At 39.8% G+C, this 26,178-nt stretch overlaps 1 protein-coding gene across 10 annotated transcripts in view; it reads right to left on the bottom strand.

Moving 5' to 3' along the window:
- Window positions 1-26,178, bottom strand: part of pou2f1b (POU class 2 homeobox 1b) — a 44,817-nt gene that overhangs the window by 15,571 nt on the left and 3,068 nt on the right. Inside the window, exons 2-12 of one of the 10 annotated variants that reach the window (XM_061879247.1) lie at window positions 18,846-18,926; window positions 7,152-7,190; window positions 6,665-6,756; window positions 5,971-6,066; window positions 5,077-5,256; window positions 4,700-4,814; window positions 4,488-4,579; window positions 4,235-4,408; window positions 1,009-1,149; window positions 765-914; window positions 464-652 (exon numbers count right to left, since the gene is read on the bottom strand). In XM_061879247.1, coding sequence (XP_061735231.1) covers window positions 464-652; window positions 765-914; window positions 1,009-1,149; window positions 4,235-4,408; window positions 4,488-4,579; window positions 4,700-4,814; window positions 5,077-5,256; window positions 5,971-6,066; window positions 6,665-6,756; window positions 7,152-7,190; window positions 18,846-18,894 — 1,317 coding nt within the window. In that variant the 5' untranslated portion in view covers window positions 18,895-18,926. Of the gene's footprint in view, window positions 1-463; window positions 653-764; window positions 915-1,007; window positions 1,150-4,234; window positions 4,409-4,487; window positions 4,580-4,699; window positions 4,815-5,076; window positions 5,257-5,970; window positions 6,067-6,664; window positions 6,757-7,151; window positions 7,191-18,845; window positions 18,927-26,178 lie in introns of all 10 variants that reach the window. The other 9 variants (XM_061879253.1, XM_061879251.1, XM_061879250.1 and 6 more) reach the window with 9 other exon arrangements.

The raw sequence follows: 26,178 nt of genomic DNA, 5'->3' as shown, positions 1-26,178 counted from the left end.
TTTACTAAACATTGAGTGTTTACTGCTAGTAGTGTTTGATGCTATTCCTCTTTAGTTTAGGGTTATCAACTTTTCCTAAAAAGCGCCTAAAAGATGTGGCATGAAATAAATTCAACAAAATCTACTGGAGTTAAGCTGACAAAGCGTCCTCTACCATCTTCTAAGCCTTTTCAGGTGCAGGCAGACAAAAGTTTTAAAGAAGTTAACAGTTAGAATTAGTCTCTCTGAGCTACAATATAACCACCGGTAATATTTTTCATGAAGTTGAAAGAACAGGCAAAACGTGTAAATACTTAGGATGCAAATTGTGACACTTTCTGTAAACTCCCTTAAAATGTCCCTTTTTTAAATGCAAATGTTCACAGGTATGGGAAATGTAGTCCTTCTGAACATTTGAAATGATGTCACAGTTTTGGGACACTTTGCATTAGTTCCCCTTATGTCAGTGTTTGTGTTTCCTTACCAATGTGCTACTGGGTGAAAAGATAGTTTTGATGGGGGTGCCACCCCCGCTGATGCTGCCTGCGCTCGGCGGGTTGATTCTCTTCTCTTTCTGCCGGCGATTGCAGAACCAGACCCGAATTACCTCCTTCTCCATGTTGAGCTGGTCGGCGATCATGGAGATCTCTTCAGAGGTAGGTTTTTGGTTCTGCTTGAAGAGGGCAAAGACGCCGGAGAGTACTTGTCAGCACAGGTCAGTCGTGACCGCACACATCTACTCTAAGCGTGAGGTCAACGTGTTGCGGATACAACTGGTTTCTCACCTCCAGAAAGCTCTTTTCTAAGGCCACACGGATGTTTGTCTCAATACTGGTCCTCTTCTTCCGTCTGCGGTTGATCCCCTCGATGGTTATGTTTGAAGAGCCGAGGGGGCTGGACAGCGCCTGGTCAGAAGTCAGGTTGTCTGCACAAACAGCACCGACGAAAAGGAAAGAGGGAGGTAAAGACGTCTGGCTTGCGACACGTTTTACCTTTAAACAACATTATAAGGAGGCTTAGGGACAAACCTGCATCATTGAGCCACTTCTCCAGCAACGGCTTGAGTTTGCACATGTTCTTAAAGCTCAGATTCAAGGCCTCGAAGCGAGAGATGGTAGTTTGGCTGAAGTCATTTCCATACAGCTTACCCATGGCCAGGCCAACATCTCCCTGGAACAAAATTTAAAAGAAAGCGGAATGTAAGGATGTACTCCAGGGATATTCAACTAAATTGTTTTGAGGGCCACATTTCCAGAAAGCGAAGGACCGGGGGGCCAGACTTCTTCCTTTACTATCAGTTTTACTTTGTATATTCAGGAGAACCAGCATCCTCTACTGAAGACATTTGATTCTGTTCTATTTAATTTTTTCGAATTACAAAAGCGCTCTGCTGTTTGAGGACCTTCTTCAAACAAAGCGAGTCAAAGATCATCTGTTTGACAGCTCTAAAGTATTTTTAAGAATCTGCTGCAAAAATGAGTCTCTGACAAGTTTTTTTTAACTAAACTCGCGGGCCACCAGTTGAATAGCCCAAATTACGAAAAAGAGAGGTCCTAAAATGGAACCTCGAGGAACACCACTAGTATAACTTAAGATGTTAAACAAATGACTACTGACTGCATCTGAAGTAAACAAGCGACAGAAACACATTAGCTACATAAATCATATAACGTAAAAAATGTGTAACGGCCAAATGGGGGGGGACTTAAAGGGGTTCCTCGAGGACCGCTTCGGTTACTGTATGTAAATCAAAAGTTTTGACCCCAGTGTTCTAAGTGTTTTTAGCTAGGTTAAAACTTCAATGAAAGGATCTGACAATGCGTTTAAAATTGTCCAGCACGCTATAGTGTTTTTAGGAATTTTCTGCAAAAATGTTTGTCTCAAGTTTTGAACTGAACTCAGAGGCCAGTATGGTGTCATTCCAGGGTTGTATTTAGCTCCCCGGCCGCCAGTTGAATAGCCCTGGTGTACTCCCACAAGGTCATTCGTACACATCTAGGCTCCGGTGCAATTTTCTTATCCCTCTCATGCTGCCATCTACTTGTCCCATTGCTTTTATTCAGCTGTTTTGGACTGTTTTCTATCTTTTTTAAAACCATGCTGATTATTGTGTGCAATGCGACTAAGAAATTAAAAGACAAGTCTATATTGCGCACAAAAATGTAGTCAAGGTTGAGCAAGCGTGCTCTGGGTTTGACTTTAAGATTATTTTAGGTTTTGCATTTTGTTTGTAGTATGAAATGTGTCAACTTTCATTAAGAATCAGCATGGATTGGTCGAATTACAGTAATTTTCTGACTCTGCGGCGTCGCGTGCGTAAATATGTATGTGCATTGACTGGGCGCAAATCTACTGTATACATTGACATTAGTCAAACTAAACAATTAGTCAAATGTCGGCCTTTAAGTATCATCAGCTTAGTATTAGTACGCGCTTTTGAGTAGGCCCGGGTCGATAACAAATTTTGCTTAGCGATATGTTGACCTACAAACTATTGCAGTTAAAATGATATTATTGTCAACAACTTTTTCAGACCAAGTTAACCATTAATGTAATAGCCATACATAATAATAGTAATAATAATAATAATAATGTAAATAAACTTGTATTTCTTGTATTTTTTAACATTGTAATTCGAATACATCTCAATATCTAAGTTAAATAAAACAAAATATTGAAAATGAAGAAAAAAATATATACACGATCTGTTTGCAAAATTTTGCATTTGAATAAAAATCGCAACCAAAAGCATTCAAATAGGTTCTGTCTTTGTTAAGGAAGGGTGGTGTACCCTTAAATATACACAACCCAAAATAAATAAAAATGGCTAAATCAAATAATTGGACTGATTGACATTTTTTTTTACGATACTTTCAGAAGAAACATTAAATATTGTTATGGCTTCATAAGAGCCTTTTTTTTAATTTGTGTGTTTATCTAGGTTTATCTACTTCCATTGTAATTTATAAATGTTCCAGAATGTTTTTTTTTAATAAATGCAAATTGGGTGTTCACTTTGTTTCACCTTTGGTTTTCTGCAGAACCTCTGCCTGTTTCAACTCAACACTGGAGTATATATCGATCACTTTGTGCATAGAGAGCACAGCCTTTGTGTCCAATGTGAAAACTGTATCTCAGTAGTTTAGACAGTAATGTGTTTATCCATTTTCATATTGGGGTATAACGTTTCTTAATGGGGAAAGATGTTATTGCCTCTTGTTTTCAAGTTAGCCTTTAGGCTAGTTAGCTACCTAACACCAGTGGTTCCATAACTTTATCAACGTTTTTTGATCATTTTAATTTGATATGTTATTAAGTTTTACCATCATTATTAGCATTTATGGACCAGCGGAGTGCCGAAAAAGACAGAGCCCAGAAAAACAACAAAGTGGACGAGAGAGAAAACGAAAGAAAATGTCAAAATCTTTTGCGATCATTTAAAAGTTGTGTGAAACGTTTGCACTGTCAAAGAGCTAGCATTTGTATACAGCACTACTTCAATAATTGAGCACATTACCAGAAAACATCCTTTAGTTTATGTGTAAGAGCAGCAAACCAGCAGAAACAAGGTAAAAGGTCTATTTTGGCTGCAAACGCTACCTTATATGTGGGACTTGCATAATGAATATTTGAGTGAAACCCATTTGAGGACATGTTGGAATCTACAGTTAGTATGTTAATGCAAATAAATTGTACGTGTGAAAATCAAACAACCGTCTTCCAAAGAGTACCTTTTCAAATATGTATATGTTAAATTGTTAAATACATTGTGACTTAACATACTTTATTAATTTATTAAGTAGTCTTATTGTTGAGTTTGGTTCTTTAAGACTTCACAGATTTTTTTTTATTGTATTAGTTATATCTACCTTGTTCATCTGGCTAAACGGCATTTTTTTCCTTTTTTTTTAACTTATTAACTTATCCATTTTAAAAGTAATATTTAACGATGCTGACTTTGTAAAAGTACAATTTGTGCCTTTATAAGAAGAAAGAATACAAGTCATTTGAAAAATCCTTGTTTATTTTAACTTTTTTCCCCTGAAAGACAAGTTGAGGCTAGAAAGTGCGTTTTATGTGATTACTCGATTTATCGAACATATTCATTGATAGGTTACTCGATTACTGAAATAATCGATAGCTGCAGCCCGAGAACCAACATCTAAATACCTGACCAAATACTGAACAATTCCAAATGACTGAACAACTTTGTTAAATCGATCAGATTCTCACCTGTGTAAAGTCCAATTCTCACCTGTGTAAAGCCTAATTTGATCCGCCTCTGTTTGAAGGTCTTGGCAAACTGTTCCAGTTCCTCCAGATCACTCGGCTCCTCCAAAACGGGCGTATCCAAGCGTTTGGGTGGCGTCTGACTGTGGGGAAGCGACTGAAGGGGCGTGGTCGCTGTAGTGCGAGTTGGAGTAGCAGGCTGCAGGTTACAAAAACACCAATTAGATTTGACGGGGTGCCAAGTAGGAATTACGACACATTGAGAACCCAGCACCAACCTGTGTCGCAAGGGATATACTTGTGTGAGTCGTCAGTGGGTTGGCTTGGCTCTGAGGTAGTTGAGTTAGAAGACTCTGGGCTTGCAATATGCCTACACGGGGGCAGGTGATAAAAAGCAGCTTCGCTTACAGTCCAATATTCTCAGGGAAACTGCCCCCCCCCCCCCCCCCCAACCCCCCCTGCATGTTGTCTAAACTGTTGTTCTGCTTACTCTGCTGCGGCGTCTGCGAGATGATGAACTGAGCCGGCTGCAGCGGCGTGCCGATCGGGTGGCCAGGCTGCACGAGAACAAACTGGGGCAGACTTAAATTTTGCTGCTGCAGCTGCTGAAAGACAAATAGTATTTGTTATGGAAACAGACTGACACATTTAAATATTGTAATTTACATCATCAACAAGGGATAAGGAGATGATTGCATTGTAAGAGGGATAACAACACAAATAGTGGCCTCTGCTGTCCCAATGAATAAACTCAAAAGATTTTTTGGGATAATTTTGACTATAGACAGACATTACAAACGGCTTTAATTTAGATTTTTTTTCATGACTTCAATAGAAAAAAACAGTTGGACAGTGTCTGAGTCTTACAGGAGAGATCTGGATGGGTTGTGAGAGGGGTAGCTGGGTGATGGGCGTGGCTGCGGATGCTGAGATACTGGCCCCAGTGGTGCCGTTCTGCTGGTTGGCTGAATGCTGCACAGCAGCAGCCAGGAGCTGAGCCTGGGCCTGATGGAGCAACAGCTGCTGCTGTGCTGGGGTCAGAGTCAGCTGGGGAAGAGAAACAGAGTTTATACCAAGAGAGAACAAATAAATGCTGTACAATTCACATCAATGGATGAGTTTGTACATTTGCTGGATGTCTTTGATACCTGTGTTAAGTTAAATTATGAGATCCATGAGGGGACTAAAGCAAAGGAAAAAAGGTAATCGTAAAATATATAGATAACAGTCTGGTCCGTCTTCACAAGGTACAAAAAAATCTAGTGGGCTGCAGTGGTTGATACTGCTAGAAAGGGCTGTAGAAATGGTCGCTCCAAGATTCTGTTATGAATTTAAAAGCACTCTGTAAAACACGCACTTGTATCCAGGTGATAGTGAAGTGGATGCGTTGACGTAATGGATGGCAGCATACACTTTCATTGGGAACTTGACAAAGGTATCAAAGCTTAATAATGATGCCAGGCGGGCCGATGAGAAGACGAGCCATGCAGTGAAAAAAATTACGTTACTTTCAAATCAAAAATGTTGATCTATGAACCTAAATGGCCTAGGCTATAAAAGTGAGAGCACAGGTTTAGAAAAAAAAAACCCCACCACTGAGCCAACATGTGGTTGCATTCACAGATAGTTGGACAACCATAAACGATGAACAGGCAGACAGGCAAAGGAGGGCAGATGGCCTTGCAGCAACAGAATCAGTGCAGGCAACAGTGTCCTCACTTTTGCCAGACTGGCGGAAACATGAGGCAATAGGACACTTACTCCTGCAAGCTGTCCCCCGGCCAACATTAGCTGGGTTTGAGGCAATACGCTCTGCTGGACGGATGTGGGAAGAGCACTTGAGTCTTCTGACTTTGACTAGTGGAGGTGAGAGGCAGAAATGAGCATTGTTGACTTAATGAGCGCTTATATGTCTTTTCATCTGAGGGGATTTGAGATCAAGTTAAATCAGATTATTGTTATCATTACCAAATCTACATTATCTACAGAAAATACTGGATATGAAACCAAAAAAAGCCACCTGAGTGACTGTGAGTGTGAGGGAGAGCATTTGAATTCAAAGAGGAAGTGTGAACACTTCAAAAACAAGAAGAAAAAGTGCCGCAGCCTTCTGAGACAAGGGAGGGAAGGGAGGCGCCGCCATGATTGCTAATTAAAATAGCGGTTATGCGGCGCATGTAAAATTCTGCATAGATTTGCATATTCCCCGCCATCTGTTTCCGGGCAACGGCGGGTAGCAGCTAATTAGCATACCGGCTTGATTAATCTGCCTTGTTGCCAGGCGACGCCAGAGGAGCCGAGGCTCATTTAAATGAACTCTGTGTGCATACCGGGGTGCAGACTAGCAGCACACACCTTTAAAGTTCATCTCAAAATCCCCGCTTGCACCACTGCACTCTGAATCATTGATGGTTCCATTTTTCAAGAGTAAGTTCAGGTCAGCAGCATGTGTTACCTGTTGGAGGAGGGCTTGTGCGTGAGCGTTGGTGATTGCAGTAGTGGTCGGGACGTTTGACCTCTGAAAGTCCAATCCATTGATTTGGATTCCTGTGGAAAGAAACGCATATCTGGTGAGCACAGTTCAAAAATGTGGGGCCATTTAAACTTTTAACAACAAGCTACAAACATTCAAATTCATCGCATTGTGACCTAATTTGATCATGTAGCCATGCAAACTGTTTAGTAGGTTTGTAAACATCATGCAACACACAAAGTAGCAAAACAGAAAAGTAGCAGTAAGGCATAACATTCAGCAAAAACAAGTACAAGCAACCAACAACTTAGCAATTTAAGATGCGTTTCTCCCCAAACAAAGTGTGACAAATTGAAAATGTTTCTAAAGATGTGTGCAAATGTCAATGCCACTATGAAACCCGTTGCATGGGTTGAGAATGTCAACCAAGGAGCAAAACAGGCACACACAAAAAATCAAGGTCACTCACCAGTGTTCCTGTCACTGCTTTGTGGCTCCATTTTTACATCTGCAAGAGGCAGACGGGGGACAGTTCAATCATCGTCTCCTAAAACTGTTGTCTTAATGCATTTAGAATCTGCATGATGATGACAATGCAAAGTAGACCAAAACACCATAAGTGCTATGCAAAAAAAATGCGAAGTATCAGGTGGGGAAAATCAAGCAAAGTTCCAGGACACCTGAGACACTACAAAAACTCACCGGTCTTAGCTCCACCTGTGGTTTCAAGCATGGTTGCCAGGGGGAAAAAAATGCCTCTGCCGGACAAACCCCCCCTGACTGCACGTCCGGCACTCTGCTCCTCCCACTTCCCTCCTCCTTGCCACTGGCCGTTGTGCAGAGTTCAATAGTAGCAGTGGCTCTGCCTGGCCACACGGTTCACTGAACAACACCGGGATACGCACAGGCAAAGCTAACAGGGTTTAGGCAAACAGCCCTCTTTCCCTCTCACTTCTTTTCTTATAGCACTGCTGCTCACTGGCTCTCCCTCTCTCTCTCTCTCTCTCTCTCTCTCCCCCACAAGACTGGCAGTACTTGTGGAAAAAAAAAAAAGTTAACCCTCTTTCTTGCTGCATTGAAACAAATGACAAGTGCAGCTGGGCCTATCCCCCCCTCCTCCCACTCTGTAATGAAGCATAATCAGTATTCAGCTGATTAAAGCTGTATGCAAATCTTCCACCGCCTCGTTAGCAATGCCCGGCTTTGAAGTCCTCCGAGTGACGCATTTCACACTGGGATAAAATGAAAGCTTTCTGCATAATTTAAAGCTCCTATAAATATTTATCAGCTTATTAGCATATTAATTGGATGTCTTTTGGTTGACGATAGCGGGAGAAAAAAAAAAGGGGTATCAGGGCGCTTCAGCAGCAGCACCTTTTTACTGAGGGGGGCTTCAAATTAATTAACTAAGAGCAGGTAGACGGCTACAGAAAGGCGGCTCTTTTAGGGCATCCATTGCATTTACCGCCTTTGGGCTTAACCCTGAAAGAGAAATGGTTGTTACGAGGATTGGTGATAGGAAAACGGGGGTACTCACTCAATCGGAAAGCAATAACTCTACATTAATACAACACAAGCCCGTCATTATTTGCAGGACCCCCTGTGGCTAAAGCATTCCACAGCCAGCAACTACAGCAATGGTGGGTAGATTGCTGCCGATGTTTATAAAGGTTTTTTTTTAAGGGAAGCGGTGGGGATTAGCATATTTAGATTAGCTTTTCATTCCATTAGTGTTTCACTTTTGCAGCTACTTGAAATGTACTCTTAAGCAGTGGTAATACAGTGGTGGTGGGGGCTGCACGTGTGTCCATTGGACCCCAGCGCCTGGGCTGGAATGTGTGGCTGTATGGCAGTCCACAGGGGGAAAAGGGGGCTTAGGAACTAATTCCACATCAGCACTAATCAACTTACAGACCCTCCAGAAGAAAAATAACCCAATAAAAATAACTGGTATAGCTCGGTTGGTAGAGTGGCCGTGCCAGCAACCTGAGGGTTGCAGGTTCGATTCCCGCTTCCGCCATCCTAGTCACTGCTGTTGTGTCCTTGGGCAAGACACTTTACCCACCTGCTCCCAGTGCCACTCACACTGGTTTAAATGTAACTTTGATATTGGGTGTCACTTTGTAAAGTGCTTTGAGTCACTAGAGAAAAGCGCTATATAAATATAATTCACTTCACTTCACTTCACAATCTACCCTTCAGTGAGTGACAGAGGCCGCAATACTATATCTCTAAGTACTTATTACGTATCATTAAAGATTAACGGTAGCTCACAAAAGTGAGTACACTACTCACATTAAAGTAACCATTTTTATGAGATTATACAGAATATCCTCAAGGGACAAAACTAAAGAAAGTAAACTTCGATCTGCTTTAGAGTAGTCAGTGTGCAGCTTGTATTGCAGTATCGATTTACTATTCACCAAAAATTAATTGACACAAAGCCATTATGGTCTAAAAAGTAGTAAGTAAGTAGCAAGATTAATTGTCTTGCTAGTTAAGTACTGCACAAGTGCTGTGGAGCTGCAGTGGTTCATTCAGGGGGAACATGAATCCCAACATGCATGGAGCCATTGTGAAGTAAAAATGAGGGATGTACTGTTGTGAAAATTGGAATTGATAACCAACAATAACATTAGGGGGAAAAAAAGATTTTTTTAAAAGAAATGAAGAGTTCAATATTTTGTCCAAAATTTATACTCTAACCAAAAATATATACAAGTTATTACAGGGATAAGGATAATGTCCAAGTATATTTATATACTTAACTATAATTTGAGTACAAATATATTTCCAACTATAATTCTGACAATTACAATCATTGCTTGGGGCAAAACATTTTTGGAATTTATTGAGATTTCAACTTTCAATTACTTTACTGATTGACAACAAGCAATAAACATTCTATGATTTCATAAAATGAAAAAAAAATCTGTCCAACGCTGCATATATATAAATGAGGCCAATAAAACTAAGCCAATGAGGTTCGGGATTGCCGTTAGCAATAACACCGAAACGCAATAATTGTTGACAAAGATTATGTATTTTTCCCTAACAGCATTACGTAATAAAAAAAATAGTACAATAACTGCTTGCCCCTTAGAAAGGCAACATTCTATTGTAGAACATTAAGAAATCAAAAAGGGTAATAAAAAGTTGCCCGTGCCTCCAAATCAATCATAAAGTTAAACATAAACAACTACTTGTTATGTCAAGTACTTTTGCTCTAAGGTACAAACCCCATTTCCATATGAGTTGGGAAATTGTTGGATGTAAATATAAACGGAATACAATGATTTGCAAATCATTTTCAACCCATATTCAGTTGAATATGCTACAAAGACAACATATTTGATGTTCAAACTGATAATTTTTTTTTTTTTGCAAATAATCATTAAATTTAGAATTTGATGCCAACAACACGTGGCAAAGAAGTTGGGAAAGGTGGCAATAAATACTGATAAAGCTGAGGAACGCTCATCAAACACTTATTTGGAAAATCCCACAGGTGTGCAAGCTAACTGGGAACAGGTGGGTGCCATGATTGGGTATAAAAGACGATTCCATGAAATACTCAGTAATTCACAAACAAGGATGGGACGAGGGTCACCACTTTGTAAGCAAATTGTCGAACAGTTTTAGAACAACATTTCTCAACGAGATATTGCAAGGAATTTAGGGATTTTACCATCTACGGTCCGTAAAATCATCAAAAGGTTCAGAGAACCTGGAAAAATCACTGCACGTAAGCGATGATATTACAGACCTTTGATCTCTTAGGCGGTACTGCATCAAAAACTGACATCAGTGTGTACAGGATATCACCAAATGGGCTCAGGAACACTTCATAAAACCCCTGTCAGTAACTACAGTTGGTCGCTACATTTGTAAGTGCAAGTTGAAACTCTACTATGCAAAGCAAACCCATTTATCAACAGCACCTAGAAACGCCGCCCGCTTTGTTGGGCCTGAGCTCATCTAAGTTGGACTGATGCAAAGTGGAAAAGTGTCCTGTGGTGTGACGAGTCCACATTTCCAATTATATTTGGAAACTGTGGACGTGGTGTCCTCCGGAACAAAAGAGGAAAATAACCATCCGGATTGTTATAGGCGCAAAGTTCAAAAGCCAGCATCTATGATTGTATGGGGGTGTATTAGTGCCCAAGGCATGGGTAACTTACATATCCGTGAAGGCACCATTAATGCTGAAAGGTACATACAAGTTTTGGAGCAACATATGTTGTTATCAAAGCAACGTTATCATGGACGCACCTTCTTATTTCAGCAAGACAATGCCAAACCACGTGTTACAACAGCGTGGTTTCGTGGTAAAAGAGTGCGGGTACTTTCCTGGCCGGCCTGCAGTCCAGGCCTGTCTCCCATGGAAAATGTGTGGCGCATTATGAATAGGGTTGGGTATCGAGTATCCATTGGAACCGGGAATAACTTTCCGATTCTCCCGGAATCGTTCAAAAGTTTAAATTTCGAATCCTAGTTTCGATACCCAGTCCGCCGACCGGAAAAAAATAAGTCCGCCGACCCGGAAGAAGCACCCACCGCCGGAAGTGTTAGCATAGCCGAGTGAGTCAGTCAAGCATGGATAGCGGGCGTCGACGGTCGTAAGTGTGGCTTTATTTTACTAAAAAAAAAAAATGAAATATTTGCAAAATGTAACATGTGCGACAGGACTGTTTCGTGCTTAGGAGGGTGCACGTCAAACATGATGAAACACCTCCGAGTTCATGGAGTACAAAAAAATGCGTTTCCCGTCTTCGACAGGAGACAGTATCTGTCCAGAACGCTCACGCATCCTACCTGAGAAGGCGGATATGGGCATTCTCCTAAACAAGAACTGTCTCTGATTTTATACCGTACCTGCTGCTAATCTGGACTGGGTTTTGCAAGTTGTTTCTTATTGTTTATTTGCTTTTCTGCACCAGGTTAGCCCATCAGTGGGAGCACGGTAACATGTTTAAGTACCTGCAGCTTCATACACATGTGTGTGTAAATGTGTTTTCATGAGGTTTTCAAGAATAAATTCATAATTTATATTCAAGTTCATAGATTTGATATTTATATTCTGGTTGAAAACAGCCCTGTGAGGAATTTATAGTAAAGTTCATAAAAAGTTGATATAATTAAAATTGATGGAGAATGTCAGACTATTTTATTCAGAAAGACTGTAGGTGAAGCTCATTTAAAATATCCTAAACTTTTTTATTGACCCTGCCTTTTTTTCTTTTTTAAAGAAAGAATCGGAATCTAGAATTGTCAAGAATCTGAATCGAAACAAAGAATGGGAATCGGACGAATTCAAACAATACCCAACCCTAATTATGGAGCGTAAAATATGACAGCGGAGGCCCCGGACTGTTGAACGACTGAAGCTCTACATAAAACAAGAATGGGAAAGAATTCCACTTTCAAAGTTTCAACAATTAGTTTCCTCAGTTCCCAAACATTTATTGAGTGTTGTTAAAAGAAAAGGTGATGTAATACAGTGGTGAACATGTCCTTTCCCAACTACTTTGGCACGTGTTGCAGCCATGAAATTGTAAGTTAATTATTTGCAAAAAAAATAAAGTTTATGATTTTGAACATCAAATATCTTGTCTTTGTAGTGCATTCAACTGAATATGGGTTGAAACAAATCATTGTATTCAGTTTATATTTTTTCATCTAACACAATTTCCCAAATCATATGGAAACAGGGTTTGTATTTCCTTTCAAGCTGTAGCCTCTTATCAAATGCTTTCTTACCAGTCTTGTGGTTTTACTTTAGCTGCGGTCGCCGCTATTAACACTAGATTTTGGCTTAGTAGCCAGGGCAGCTTCATACTGATTTCATAAATCTGCACAACTGACTAATCAAGTTTTATTGCATTGAAGCTCGTTTTTTAACTTTTCCCATTTAATTTCTACAGAACAAGTTTTGAAAAGTAGACGGGAAATGTTTTCTTCTGACATTGTAAAGAAAGCTCACACCGGTGACTGCTGAGCCATGATGCTTTTACAACACACGGTATCATGACATCCCAGATATGCGACCATACCGTAGAGAGGGGTTAAGGTTGAGGCCCCAGCACAAGCGACAGAGAGTCCAACAACAAACACAAATATGATAACCTTTTATTATTAACAGTACATTTTATGAATTTCTCTTTCATTATAGGAATTATCCATGTAATGTCATACTTGTAATTATTGGTGGAAAACTATCAGCTGCCTATAATATCATGTATTTCCAGTAGAGTAGGAGGCACGGCAGTTTTCCAACAAAGAGCCCAAGCACACCTCCAAGATGACAGGTGCTTTGCTGAGGAAGTAGTATTAGAGCTATGTCTCATCTCATCTCTCGTTCAGACCCGTGGCTCTTCAGGTAGAAGGCGGAGGGGCCCAAGGTGTGCAAGACTAAATAAAGATGGTTGCTCTAATGTGAGGGGTGTACTCACTTTTATGAGATGTTTATTTTGTATTTTTGTGTTTGTAGAAAAACCTTTACATTATGTAGTATGATTAAAATTAATTTGTTCACATAAAAGGAACGCTTTCAACAAACACTTTATCTTAAAATCGGCACCTGGTATTCTCTGTAATTGAGTAAATAAATCCCTCTTGCTTTTATAAGAGGTATTGAGGTTCCTATTGCTGGGCTGTAATCACGTGACCTTGAGGCACTTCTGGGTTTCATTCGGCTCCTGTTTATTTACCTGCATCATTGAAAATTTGGGTGTATTTTTAAAAGTTTGGAGGCAAATATATTTAATATTATTATTAATAATACCTACCAATAAAAAAATATTTAAATGGGATGTGTGGAGTTTGCATATTCTACCCGTGACTGCGTGGGTTCCCTCCGGGTACTCCGGCTTCCTCCCACCTCCAAAGACATGCACTAGGGGATAAGTTGATTGGCAACACTAAATTGGCCCTAGTGTGTGAATATAAGTGTGAATGTTGTCTGTCTGTGTTGGCCCTGCATTGAAGTGGTGAATTGTCCAGGGTGTAGCTGAGATAGGCTCCAGCGACCCCCCTGTGAACCCAAAAGGGACAAGCGGTAGAAAATGGATGGATGGGATGTGGTGGATTTATACACTACGAAAAATAATTTTCAAAAGATTTAAACCATTGATCATCACCGAAGTATACGTTACTGCTCGCCTTGACCACACTTCATTAACACTTATGAGAACTTAAAGAAAAAAAATTGGAGTCACATAATGTCTAAACACCTGACGGGTCCACAAATTAAGCAATAATCGGTGGAAGAAAATAGAGTTGTTTTATTGATGCTAAGTTTGTATTTTGTCTTACTGTTTAGCTGGATTCTCATGTTGTTCAGCAATGTTTGGTTTCAAACAATATTTAGCGGTATCAGGAGTCTGTATGCTGCTGAGCCTACAAGAGATTTATTCGTATAGTTTTTCAATACTACAAAGGATATTTTGTTCATGCTAACAAATATCCCCAAAGACTCTATAATGTGGTCATCCATGTTGAATAAAGCCTTTAACTTTCCTGCACAACAACTAAACTTAATTGCTACTATGAAAATTGACAACAAAAACAGTGGATTGGGCGAATAATCACACTATTCATTAAAAGGACTCAACATGACGTTAGTTTATGTTCACAATCAGGTCTTTGTAGTTAGGCATAGCAACTACAGCATGACTTAAAAACACAAACCAACTAATGCAATCGATTTTACTTTCTTTTTTGTGCTTAGTTCTGCTCTTAAGCACTACCGATATATCAAAACTCGATTGAAAGACAGAAAGTTTCTCAAACAAATCATATGTACACACAAACTTTTGACAAAGTTATGGAACCAGACACACACATGGTTCGACTGTATTCCACAAGATGAAAGTTATAATTGATAGCCATTTCCCATAACGCATTTTCGTAATTTCCCTGACTTTATTCAGTTTATGAACCATTTGTGTTTGGAAATACTTTTCAATAAAGACCCATCTCTGTATTTAAAGGCCTACGGAAATTAGATTTTCTTATTTAAACGGGGATAGCAGGTCCATTCTGTGTCATACTTGATCGTTTCGCAATATTGCCATATTTTTGCTGAAAGGATTTAGTAGAAAACATCGACAATAAAGTTCGCAACTTTTGGTCGCTAATAAAAAATCCTTGCCTGTACCGGAATTAGCAGTCGATGTGCGCGTGACGTCACTGGTTGTAGAGCTCCGCACATCCGCACGTTGTTTACAATCATGGCCACCAGCAGCGAGAGCGATTCGGACCGAGAAAGCGACAATTTCCCCATTAATTGGAGCGAGGATGAAAGATTCGTGGATGAGGATAGTGAGAGTGAAGGATTAGAAGAAGAAAAAAAAGACGAGGGCAGTGGGAGCGATTTAGATGCTATTAGACATTTACTAGGATAATTCTGGAAAATCCCTTATCTGCTTATTGTGTTACTAGTGTTTTAGTGAGATTATATAGTCATACCTGAAAGTCGGAGGGGTGTGGTGACCGCCAGTGTCTCAGAGAGGCCACGGAGGAGCCAAGAGAGTCACAGCTGCCTCTTTGTCTACGGTAAGAGCCGACTTATTACCACAATTTTCTCACCAAAACCTGCCGGTTGACATGTGGTAGAGAACCATGTTCGCTTGACCGCTCTGTTCCATATTAAAGCTTCACCGTCATCTTTGTGAATGTAAACAAAGAAACTTTGGCTGTGTTTGTTTTGCTACAGCCGGCCGCAATACACCGCTTTCCACAAACATCTTTCTTCTTTGTAGTCTCCATAATTAATTGAACAAATTGCAAAAGATTCAGCAACACACATGTCCAGAATACCGTGTAATTATGCGATTAAGGCAGACTACTTTTTGCCGTAACCGGTGCTGGAAGAACATCTCCGCTGCAACCGGTGATGTCACGCGCACGCGTCATCATTCAGCGACGTTTTCAACAAGATACTTTGCGGGAAATTAAAAATTGCAATTTAGTAAACTAAACTGGCCGTATTGGCATATGTTGCAATGTTAAGATTTCATCATTGATATATAAACTATCAGACTGCGTGGTCGGTAGTAGTGGGTTTCAGTAGGCCTTTAATTCCTTGGAACAGCATAGCAATGCAGAAATTCCAGTTCAAACTCTTCATTTAGTAATGCCTGTCACTTGATTTAACGCTATGCTCAAGCTTGTTGACCATCATGTGAATCACACCGCGACAAAGCAAAGTGGACGTGATGTCATATGCAACCCAGCATTACAGAATTGCGTACATACTTTTTCTTAATCCAAACCACAACACGGGATGACATTGACAAGTAGCCTTTTAATGCACAATAGTTGAAAGATCAGCATCCAATTGAACGTGTACAATATTACTGAAAAAAGACTGCAGTGGAACATCGCAACAGACAATTACCCAGCACAGACAACTTTAAATAACCATCTTATTAGCACCGTTACACGGGAAGGCTGGGGAGGAGTTAATGCACACAGAGATTCAACATGACACAAAGACCAAACTTAGACAGGCCCACATTCTCCTCCACTGCGCATGATATTCATCATACACCCGCACAATACAACAAGGATCTGATCAACTGATATCCAAAATAAGTGCTAAATATTGCATGTAATCATTATTATTGTGATGTACGGAAACTGCTAGCACAATTGATAAGTTCAAAAGTAGTTCTATTTAAATCAATCAATCAATCAATCAATGTTTATTTATATAGCCCTAAATCACAAGTGTCTCAAAGGGCTGTACAAGCCATTACGACATCCTCGGTTTAGAGCCCACCTAAGGGCAAGAAAAAACTCACAACCCAGTGGGATGTCAAAGTGAATGACTATGAGAAACCTTGGAGAGGACCGCAGATGTGGGTAACCCCGCCCTCTAGGGGAGACCGGATGCAATGGATGTCGAGTGGGTCTACCGTAATAATGTTGTTAAAGTCTAGTCCATAGTGGATCCAACCCAATAGTGAGAGTCCAGTCCATAGTGGGGCCAGCAGGAATACTGTTAAGTGATTGGCTGAGATTTTTGCAGTAATACAGAATGTTATCATGGAGACAGTCCTTTAGTGTTCATTCATGGAATCATGTGCCAGCCTGTTGTGTTTTGTTGTGGAACATGCAACACACAACTGTAAAGTGCGACACCTTCTCTCACAATATTATGCCAGATCCACTCCACGTCCTTTGCACCGGTCGCCCAGGGGAGGGGTCCCCACATCTGCGGTCCCCTCCAAGTTTTGCCATTGTCATCCCATTGGGTTGAGTTTTTTCTTGCCCTTGTGTGGGATCTGAGCCGAGCATGCCGTTGGGGCTTGTGCAGCCTTTTGAGACACTTGTGATTTAGGGCTACATAAGTAAACTTTGATTGATTGATTCGTTTCATAAAGTCACTCGCGCTATGGGACTACAGGAAACTGGAAGTGTCGCTAAGCAATGAGAGGGACAAGCTAACAGCTAATTACTTAACAGTATTCCATGAGCAATGGGAGGGACACACCAGTCCCAGACTAGTTGATGAGCGCATGGGAGACATTCTCTCCGGGGCCAATGTTTTCATTTGGGTAATACCCTTCACTTTAACAGTGAGTCTGCCAAGCTCCGCTTTCGGGTCAAACTGATGAGGCCGCCGATTTATGACTATTTCATCGCTTTATTCTTATTTCTGCATTTCTACATCCGCCAGTCGCCTCTAGTACTGCACTTGCATGCTACCGCTTGCTTAATGACGTCACTCACACAACATGCTGCCATTCTTAAAAGGAGCACACAGACAGTCGCGACTCTCATAACACTAGTGTGGGTGCGTGTCTTTTTGTGGATTCACTGCATGGTGGAACAAGAGAAACCGTGATATTCACCCAATAACAGAAACGTGTCTTTAGTTTTGTTGCAACATCCTGACACCTCCAATGTGTTGGTTTAATTATTTACTTTCCAAACTACTGTGTAGTGTTAAACATTTTTTTACTCTACTGCTATCTAGTGTCTAAAATCTGCAACTAACTTCAGATGTATTTTAGTTTTTTTATTACCTTAGCAGCACTCATTCTAACTGGCTCCCGGACACTCTTTCAACTAATAAATAGCATCCTCGGGAAGTTGGAATTTGTTCTACTGTGTTAATTCGATAAAAGTGAAAACAAAGGAAGTTGACCGGATTCCGTAAATGACCAAGAAAGTCGCTACTACCACTTTGCAAGATAAAAGCACCGTATTTTTCGGAGTATAAGTCGCACCTGCCGAAAATGCATAATAAAGGAAAAAAAGATAAGTCGCACTGGAGTATAAGTCGCATTTTTGGGGGAAATTTATTTGATAAAAACCAACACCAAGAATAGACATTTGGAAGGCAATTTAAAATAACTAAAGAATAGTGAACAACAGGCTGAATAAGTGTACGTTACATGACGCATAAATAACCAATTGAGAACATGCCTGGTATGTCAACGTAACATTATGGTAAGAGTATTTCAAATAACTATAACATATAGAACATGCTATACATTTACCAAACAATCTGTCACTCCTAATCGCTAAATCCCATGAAATCTTATACGTCTAGTCTGTTACGTGAATGAACTAAATATTATTATTTGATATTTTACAGTAATGTGTTAATAATTTCACGCATAAGTCGCTCCTGAGTATAAGTCGCACCCCTGGCCAAACTATGAAAAATACTGCAACTTATAGTCCAAAAAATACGGTAGCCATATCTTAAAACTTTGTGTTATTTACTCACAAAATGAATTAAAGTAACAATGTATGAATGAATATGTATGATGTAATGCATTTTGGGGGGTTCTAATCTTTATATGGCTGTTAAGTAAAGTAGACACTGACAGTGTAGATTTACACTAACTTTATTGTTCAACTCACTTATGTAAACAATTTACGCAATGTACTGTACACACATGTAAGCAAATATGCCATAGCGTACACATAAGTTCCGGTCTTTAACCATTGATATTTCTTCGGATTTAAAGTATATAATTTTGTAGCTGAGATAGGCACCAGCGCCCCCCGCAATCCCAAAGGGAATAAGCGGTAGAAATGGATGGATGGAATATATATCTTCACATATTACATGTAGCGTATTATTTACGCATTATTGATGAGCGATTCACCGAAAATTCGGCCGCCGAAAAAAGAATTTGCTCACCAAAAATGGATGTTTTGATGACATATCCACTTTCGCTGGCAGGTTGCATCTATCCTCACGCACACGAATGATGTAGCACGCCTAAAGATGACATAAAAGTCGCAATCAAGTCACATTTAGGTCGCATTTGCGTTTGGATTGAAGTCACATTTGAAAAGAGCAGAATCGGACTACCCCTTATGTAGCCCAAATCTGATGCAAAATAAATCAGATTTGAAGCTTTTTGGAGCATTAAGACTAGCAATAAAAAAGAAAAGATTATGTGTGCAGTGTAAACAGGGAAAATAATACAGGACAGAAGCACACAAAATATGTGACAAAACTCACAAGGCCAAGTTTGATTACACACATCAACCTACAGTATTAGGTACTAGAGGTGGGAATCTTTGGGCACCTCACCATTCAATTACGATTCAGGAGCTATGATCTAAATACAAATCGATTATTGATGCATCTTTATGTATATTGATGCAGTTTTATTTTTTTCCCCCATCCATTCATTTTCTACCACTTGTCCCCTCTGGAGCCTTTTTATTTCACTAAATAAACATTTATCACATGCAACTTTAAAAAAACAGTACATTTGTAATAAGAAACAGTTTAATTACAGTAAGTCCCACATTTATTACATTAAATGGAAATGTGTGCATAACTGGAATATGAGAGCCACATAATAAAGAAACTGGTTGGTGAGGTGGCTCAGTGCAGTCAGCTAAATTTTACAACTGTCTGCATTACTTTATTTACAATAAATACATCGATTTTGATGATTACTTATCTATTTTATAAGTGTCCACGTCCGAATTGCGATGCATCTCTTGCCCCCACCTCTATTTGATACGGTTATGGTTTCAAAAGAGAACAACCCAATAACACAATGATTCAAAAAGATAGGATGATAGGTTTTATACACATCAACAAAACTAAGTTTGAGTGCGCTCTTCGAAATGACTGCAGACTCAAACACATTCCTGCAACGGCCCTACGATTAACTCTAAATTAACACCAAGGGATAGAAGTACTGTCCAGTATTATAGTTATAGTAGACACTGAACAGGCTGTGTAGGTTTTATTTAATCACAAAACACAAAGTGTCATTTGCTTTGTAGCTAAAAATAAAATAAAATAAAATTACACAACTGTTTTCATTCCTCTGTGGTGAAGAAGCTTGTCTGACTGGATCCTATTTCTTGTTGCTTTGGGATGGCGTGTTCTGAATGTATTACTGCCGTGGATGCATTATTCATAGCAAGTGTGTTTACATCAATGAATATTCATGATGGAACTACAAGGCTGGAATCAGGTTGAACTGTATAACTGATTAAATGGAGGCAGGAGAAAAAAATTTGAGGATGCAAATGTATGATCTGTTCCTGAATATTCAAGAGTTGAATAAGTTGCTGGGGTTTGTGTTAAAATAGAAAACATCAAGAAATGTAATTAGCGGGTATGTGGCGTAATTTAAAAAAAAACAATTCAAGTCTTACATGGTACGGTATATCACATCGATATTGTTGTGGCACCATGCATAAAGCTGAATTTAATTATCAAAATCAGTCGAGGGAGAGAGGGAGAGAGAGAGAGACACAAGCTCCTTTCAATACCCTGCTTTGACTTGCAAAGACCCAGCGTGCATGTTTCCCCCGCTTTTAGCAATCCCTGAACGTAGCACAGCTTAGTCAATCCCAATAATACGCCATTCTGTTTTCGAACCTTTCTAGTTGAAGAGGAAACTTGATACCACATCAGCATGTGGTCTTCAGTACTAAATAAGCACCTTTCCCCTTTGAGCAAACTAACATGGGAGTACAAAACAAAGCAGTTTATTCAAGCTGTGTCTTGCCCAGTCATGAACCTTACAGACAACAGTCTATAGAGGTGTGTAGGTCCCGAACAAACCAGCTCTTTTAGACAACTCTTTTAAGTGAACAATCGCAGATGGTTTTAAGGCGAATCGGACTGGTCAGATAGATAATTTGTGGTGTCTTAGAGTACACACTGAGTAGGAAGGGGAGGGGTTACAGACACAACAAGCGCTTTTACAGATAGAAAAGCTTATAAAGAAAGAGAAAGACAAGCTGGAAAAGTGAGGAAATTAATAAAAGTTGGACATTTTATTTACAGGCAGAGTTCTGAACTTCTGAATGTGCAAGAATAAAATCAGTCTCGACAAATAACACTGCATAGATTCATTAAAACTGCAAAAATGCAAGTCAAAGCTCCTATAAATGGCAGGAGTGATCAACTACGTTTTTTTTTTTTCAAGCCAATACCAAACAGATAACTTCCTGCTTTTCCAAACCGATAGTGATAACATATTTATGTTTCCTTTTCCAAATTTAGATTTAACGGTCGCTTGTGCGCAACTTTCTTTGGGCTTTAAAAACACTGTTGTGGAAATGCTGGTGTTTCATGCGGCTGATATTTTTTTAACCTTGATGTTTTTCTCCTCCTCGCAGAATGTTTGCAGAACATTTGAGGTAAATTGCAAGTGACAGTTTCCTCTGAAACAGTAAAAGAGTCCCACACGATCGACACCTTGTTTGTTTACAGGGAAAACAATGGAAGTGTATGACACCCTATGAGGAAGGAGAAAAGGAGCGCTTGATTTGTTCAACCTAACCCACCTACACCGCAGTATGGGTAATCTCGTCTATTTTTTATTGTCATCGAATTCATCTGTAGGATGTCATAATTCCTCAAATCGGCACCATAATCATCTGTCCGACATTTATCGTGCATACCTTATAAGCAGACGTACAGGTAAGTAAACAAGAATATGAATATTAATAAGATGAATTAATAATAAACAGCTGTGTGGATGTTGTGCCCGAAGATGAGTGGCTAAAACAAACACTCTCCAAACAAGGTCAGTTTCACATTCCACACACTTGTGACCATATCTGATTATAATACACACACTGAGCAATGATTAAGGGAATTATCTAGACAAATAATGAGTCGTATTCACAACACTACTCTGATTAATTCAAAGTATGCCAACAATCCCCAACTTTGACATGATCATTTCAACCGTGAATTGATTAAGTGTGTGTGATTATCATGGGCTGCAAAATCAGCTACCATGGTGCCAAAGAAAGTTGCAAGCACCAGCACTTTGACAAAAAGGGTGAGAAACACTATTAAGGATAAGAAAGCCCTCATAACAAAGCATAGATATAGCGTTTGTGTGATTCTCCTTTACCCTTCTCCCGTAGCCATCTTTGCCAACAAGATAAACATTATGTATAATGTTAATTTATCTATTTCATTCATCATTTATTTGTATTGTGCACTGCTTTCTGCATGATGAAATGTGCCATGATTAGAAGTGTTGTTGTTAGGAAAAGTGAACAATGTGATGAGTCTCTGAAAATAATGTACTGCTGTAACCTTAAAATTACCAAAATACACAAATACATGATTCTTCATATTTTTTAACATAATAATAATTTTTTTTTAATATATAACATGCATTTCATGACACACAAAAAAAGGGACCTATTATGTTTTATAGTTCATTTTCCAAAATATAAGATAATTTAAGACAAAAAATAATTAATTCTAAACTTCAACAAATCCATCCAACCCTTTTTCTACCGCTTATCCCCTTCAGTATCGCGGGGGGTGCTGGAGCCTATCTCAGCGCTACAATCGGGCGGAAGGCGATATACACCCTGGACAAGTCGCCATCTCATTGCAGGGCCAACACACACAACAGTCACACTCATTCACTGGGGCTTACTCAACATACTTATTAACATAATAAACTAATCCATTTGTTTTGTTTTTTAATATCATGCATTCACGACACAATATAATAAGGTACCTATTATGTTTTATAGTTCATTTTCCAGAATATAGGATAATTTAATACAAAAAATAATTAATTCTTAACTTCAACAAATCCATCCATCCATTTCCTACCACTTATCCCCTTCAGGTTTGCGGGGGGCGCTGGAGCCTATCTCAGCACTACAATCGGGCAGAAGGCGGGGTACACCCTGGACAAGTCGCCATCTCATCACAGGGCCAACACAAATAGACAACATTCACACTCACATTCATTCACAGGGGCTGATTTAATATACTTATTAACATAATAAACTAATCCATTTGGGTTTGTTTTTATATCATGCATAAATGACACATAATAAAAGGGAACTACGATGTTTTCTAGTTCATTTTTCCAAAATATAGGATAATTTAAGACTAAAAATAAATAATTCTAACTTCAACAAATCCATTCATCCATCCATTTTCCACCCCTTATCCCATTTGGCATCAGGGGGGCGCTGGTGCCTTTATCAGCGCTACAATTGGGCAGAAGGCGGGGTACATCCTGGACAAGTCGCTAATTCATTGCAGGGCCAACACAGATTGACAGACAACATTCACACTTACATTCATACACTAGGGCCAATTTAGTGTTGCCAATCAACCTATCCCCAGGTGCATGTCTTTGGAAGTGAGTACCAGGAGGGAACCCACGCAGTCACGGGGAGGACATGCAAACTCCACACAGAAAGATCTCAAGCCCGAGAATCGAACCCAGCACCAACGTTCCCTCGAAGGTGCGCGCCTGCGCAATTGCGCACTGCTCACGAGTCCTCTGCGCACAGCAAATTAATGCCGCGCAGAAAATCAAAAATCCCATCTGAACTTTAAACAAAATAAACACATCACCATTTATTCTGTATGATTTTGCAATGCAACTCTATGAGTGACAAGTGACAACAAGAGTGGCCCCAAAGAATAAAACAATATTTTTCAACACAGTTCAATTATCGTCTGTCGAGACACTTTACGGACAGGAATTCCATCAATCACTTTATTGAGCAAAACTGTTTGTAACCACACCAAAAACATGAGTAAAAAAAACCTTTTATCTATAAAAACTGGTAATTTTCGACCATACAAACCAGGCTTAAACCAACTTTGTCATTCATCGTTTCAAAAGAAGCCGCTTGCTCTTTCACCTGCACCAACACAAGCACTCATGGCACTTAGCCAGTGTTGCGTTTATGGCCACACAAAAAGTCAGACAACCCTAACGCCACACAATGTCTAAATGCCAGAATGTAACACTCTGACTCCTCAATCAGGTGTGTTTATTTTACTGCCATTTATTAAGAATGTTAATCTTAGGATATTATTCATGAAATATTCTCACTAGATTTCATAAATGCTAATAAAAAGATGTATTTTACAGACAGAAAATTACAGGAACTAAATGTAATCTCTGAAAGGGTAACATTTCTTTTAAAGGCAGGACCCGCAGCCAGACATACATACAATATCTATCAATCAATCAATCAATCAATCAATGTTTATTTATATAGTCCTAAATCAGAAGTGTCTCAAAGGGCTGCACAAACCACAACGGCATCCCTGGTAGAGCCCACATAGGGGCGAGGAAAAACTCATCCCAGTGGGACGTCGACAATGATAACTATGAGAAACCTTGGAGAGGACCGCATATGTGGGTATCGCCCTCCCCCCCGCCTGGGGGACTGAAAGCAATGGATGTACTAGTACATAGTTCATGAAAAACATGTTTTTTTGTTATTGTCATTGTAAGAGGGCAAGATTACTTATATCAGAAAATTATTTTAATTAAACATTTAAATTGTTATGATGTCAGGTTTGGAACAGGTGTGACGCTGGTGTGGCCACAGTGTGCATGACTGATGTTGCTCACATGTGCTCCACTGAATGCTCAGGGAGTTTGTGCGTTTGCTCGCACACATGAAAAATTAGAGGGAACAATGCCCAGGACCTTCGTATTGTGAGGCAGACGCACAAACCCCTATTCACCTTGCTGCCCAACTTCAAAAAATTGTAGCTCTCAAAATGCAATTACAAAAAAAAAAAAAAAACACTTTTCACGCAGAACCCTCCCATGAACTTAAAGGCCTACAGAAACCCACTACTACCGACCACGCAGTCTGATAGTTTATATATCAATGATGAAATATCAACATTGCAACACATGCCAATACGGCTAGTTTAGTTGACTAGATTACAATTTTAAAATTCCCGCAGAGTTTCCTGTTGAAAACGTCGTGGAATGATGACGCGTGTTTGTGACGTTATTGGTTGGAGGGGACATACTAGCCCAGCACCACTTACGGCTAAAAGTTGTCTCTTTTCATCGCGCAATTACACAGTATTTTGGACAATCCGTGTTGCTGAATCTTTTGCAATTTGTTCAATAAATTATGGAGAAGTCAAAGTAGAAAGATGGAGGTGGGAAGCTTTTAGCCACACAAACACACAGTGTTTCCTTGTTTAAAATTCCCAGAGGTGAAGCTTTACTATGGATCAGAGTGGTCAAGCGAACATGGATCCCGACTACATGTCGACCGGCAGTTTTCGGTAAGAAAATTGTGGAAATAAGTCGCCTCTTACCGGGGATCAGCGGAGCTTCTGTCCTGCTGCAGCTTTGTGACTTCCCTCAGAGACTGGCGTCAACACACCCATGGACAAACCTCTCTGACTATCAGGTACTATTTAACTCCCTAAAACACTAGCAACACAATAGAAAGATAAGGGATTTCCCAGAATTATCCTAGTAAATGTGTCTAAAAACATCTGAATCGCTCCCAATGCAATCGCCTTTTTTTTCCCCTAGTCCTTCACTCTAAATTTCCTCATCCACGAATATTTCATCCTCGCTCAAATTAATGGGGAATTGTTGCTTTTTCGGTCCGAATAGCTCTTGCTGGAGGCTCACATTATAAACAATGTGAGGATGTGCGGAGCCCTACAACCAGTGACGTCACGCGCACATCGTCTGCTACTTCCGGTACAGGCAATGCTTTTTTATTAGCGACCAAAAGTTGCGAACTTTATCGTCGATGTTCTCTACTAAATCCTTTCAGCAAAAATATGGCAATATCGCGAAATGATCAAGTATGACACATAGAATGGACCTGCTATTAGTGGAGATGGATTTAAGAGAACATTGACGATAAAGTTTGCAACTTTTGGTCGCTAAGAGAAAAGCCCTGCCTTTACCGGAAGTATGTGCACGTGACGTCACGAGTTGCAGGGGTCCACACATTTTCACATTGTTTATAATGGGAGCCACCAGCAGTAAGAGCAATTCGGACCGAGAAAGCGACAATTTCCCCATTAATTTGAGCGAGGATGAAAGATTCGTGAATTAGGATATTGATAGTGAAGGACTAGGAAAAAAAAGCGACGGCTCTGGGCGGCGGCAGTGTGAGCGTATCAGATGTAATTAGACACATTTACTCTGATAATTCTGGAAGATCCCTTATCTGCTTATTGTTTTAATAGTGTTTTAGTGAGATTTTAAAGATTGTAA

This window comes from Nerophis ophidion, linkage group LG19 (assembly GCF_033978795.1).
Source record: "Nerophis ophidion isolate RoL-2023_Sa linkage group LG19, RoL_Noph_v1.0, whole genome shotgun sequence".
Taxonomy (NCBI): domain Eukaryota; kingdom Metazoa; phylum Chordata; class Actinopteri; order Syngnathiformes; family Syngnathidae; genus Nerophis; species Nerophis ophidion.
The sequence above is the reverse complement of the archived record's forward strand: the minus strand, read 5'-3'. Positions and strand labels throughout refer to the sequence as shown.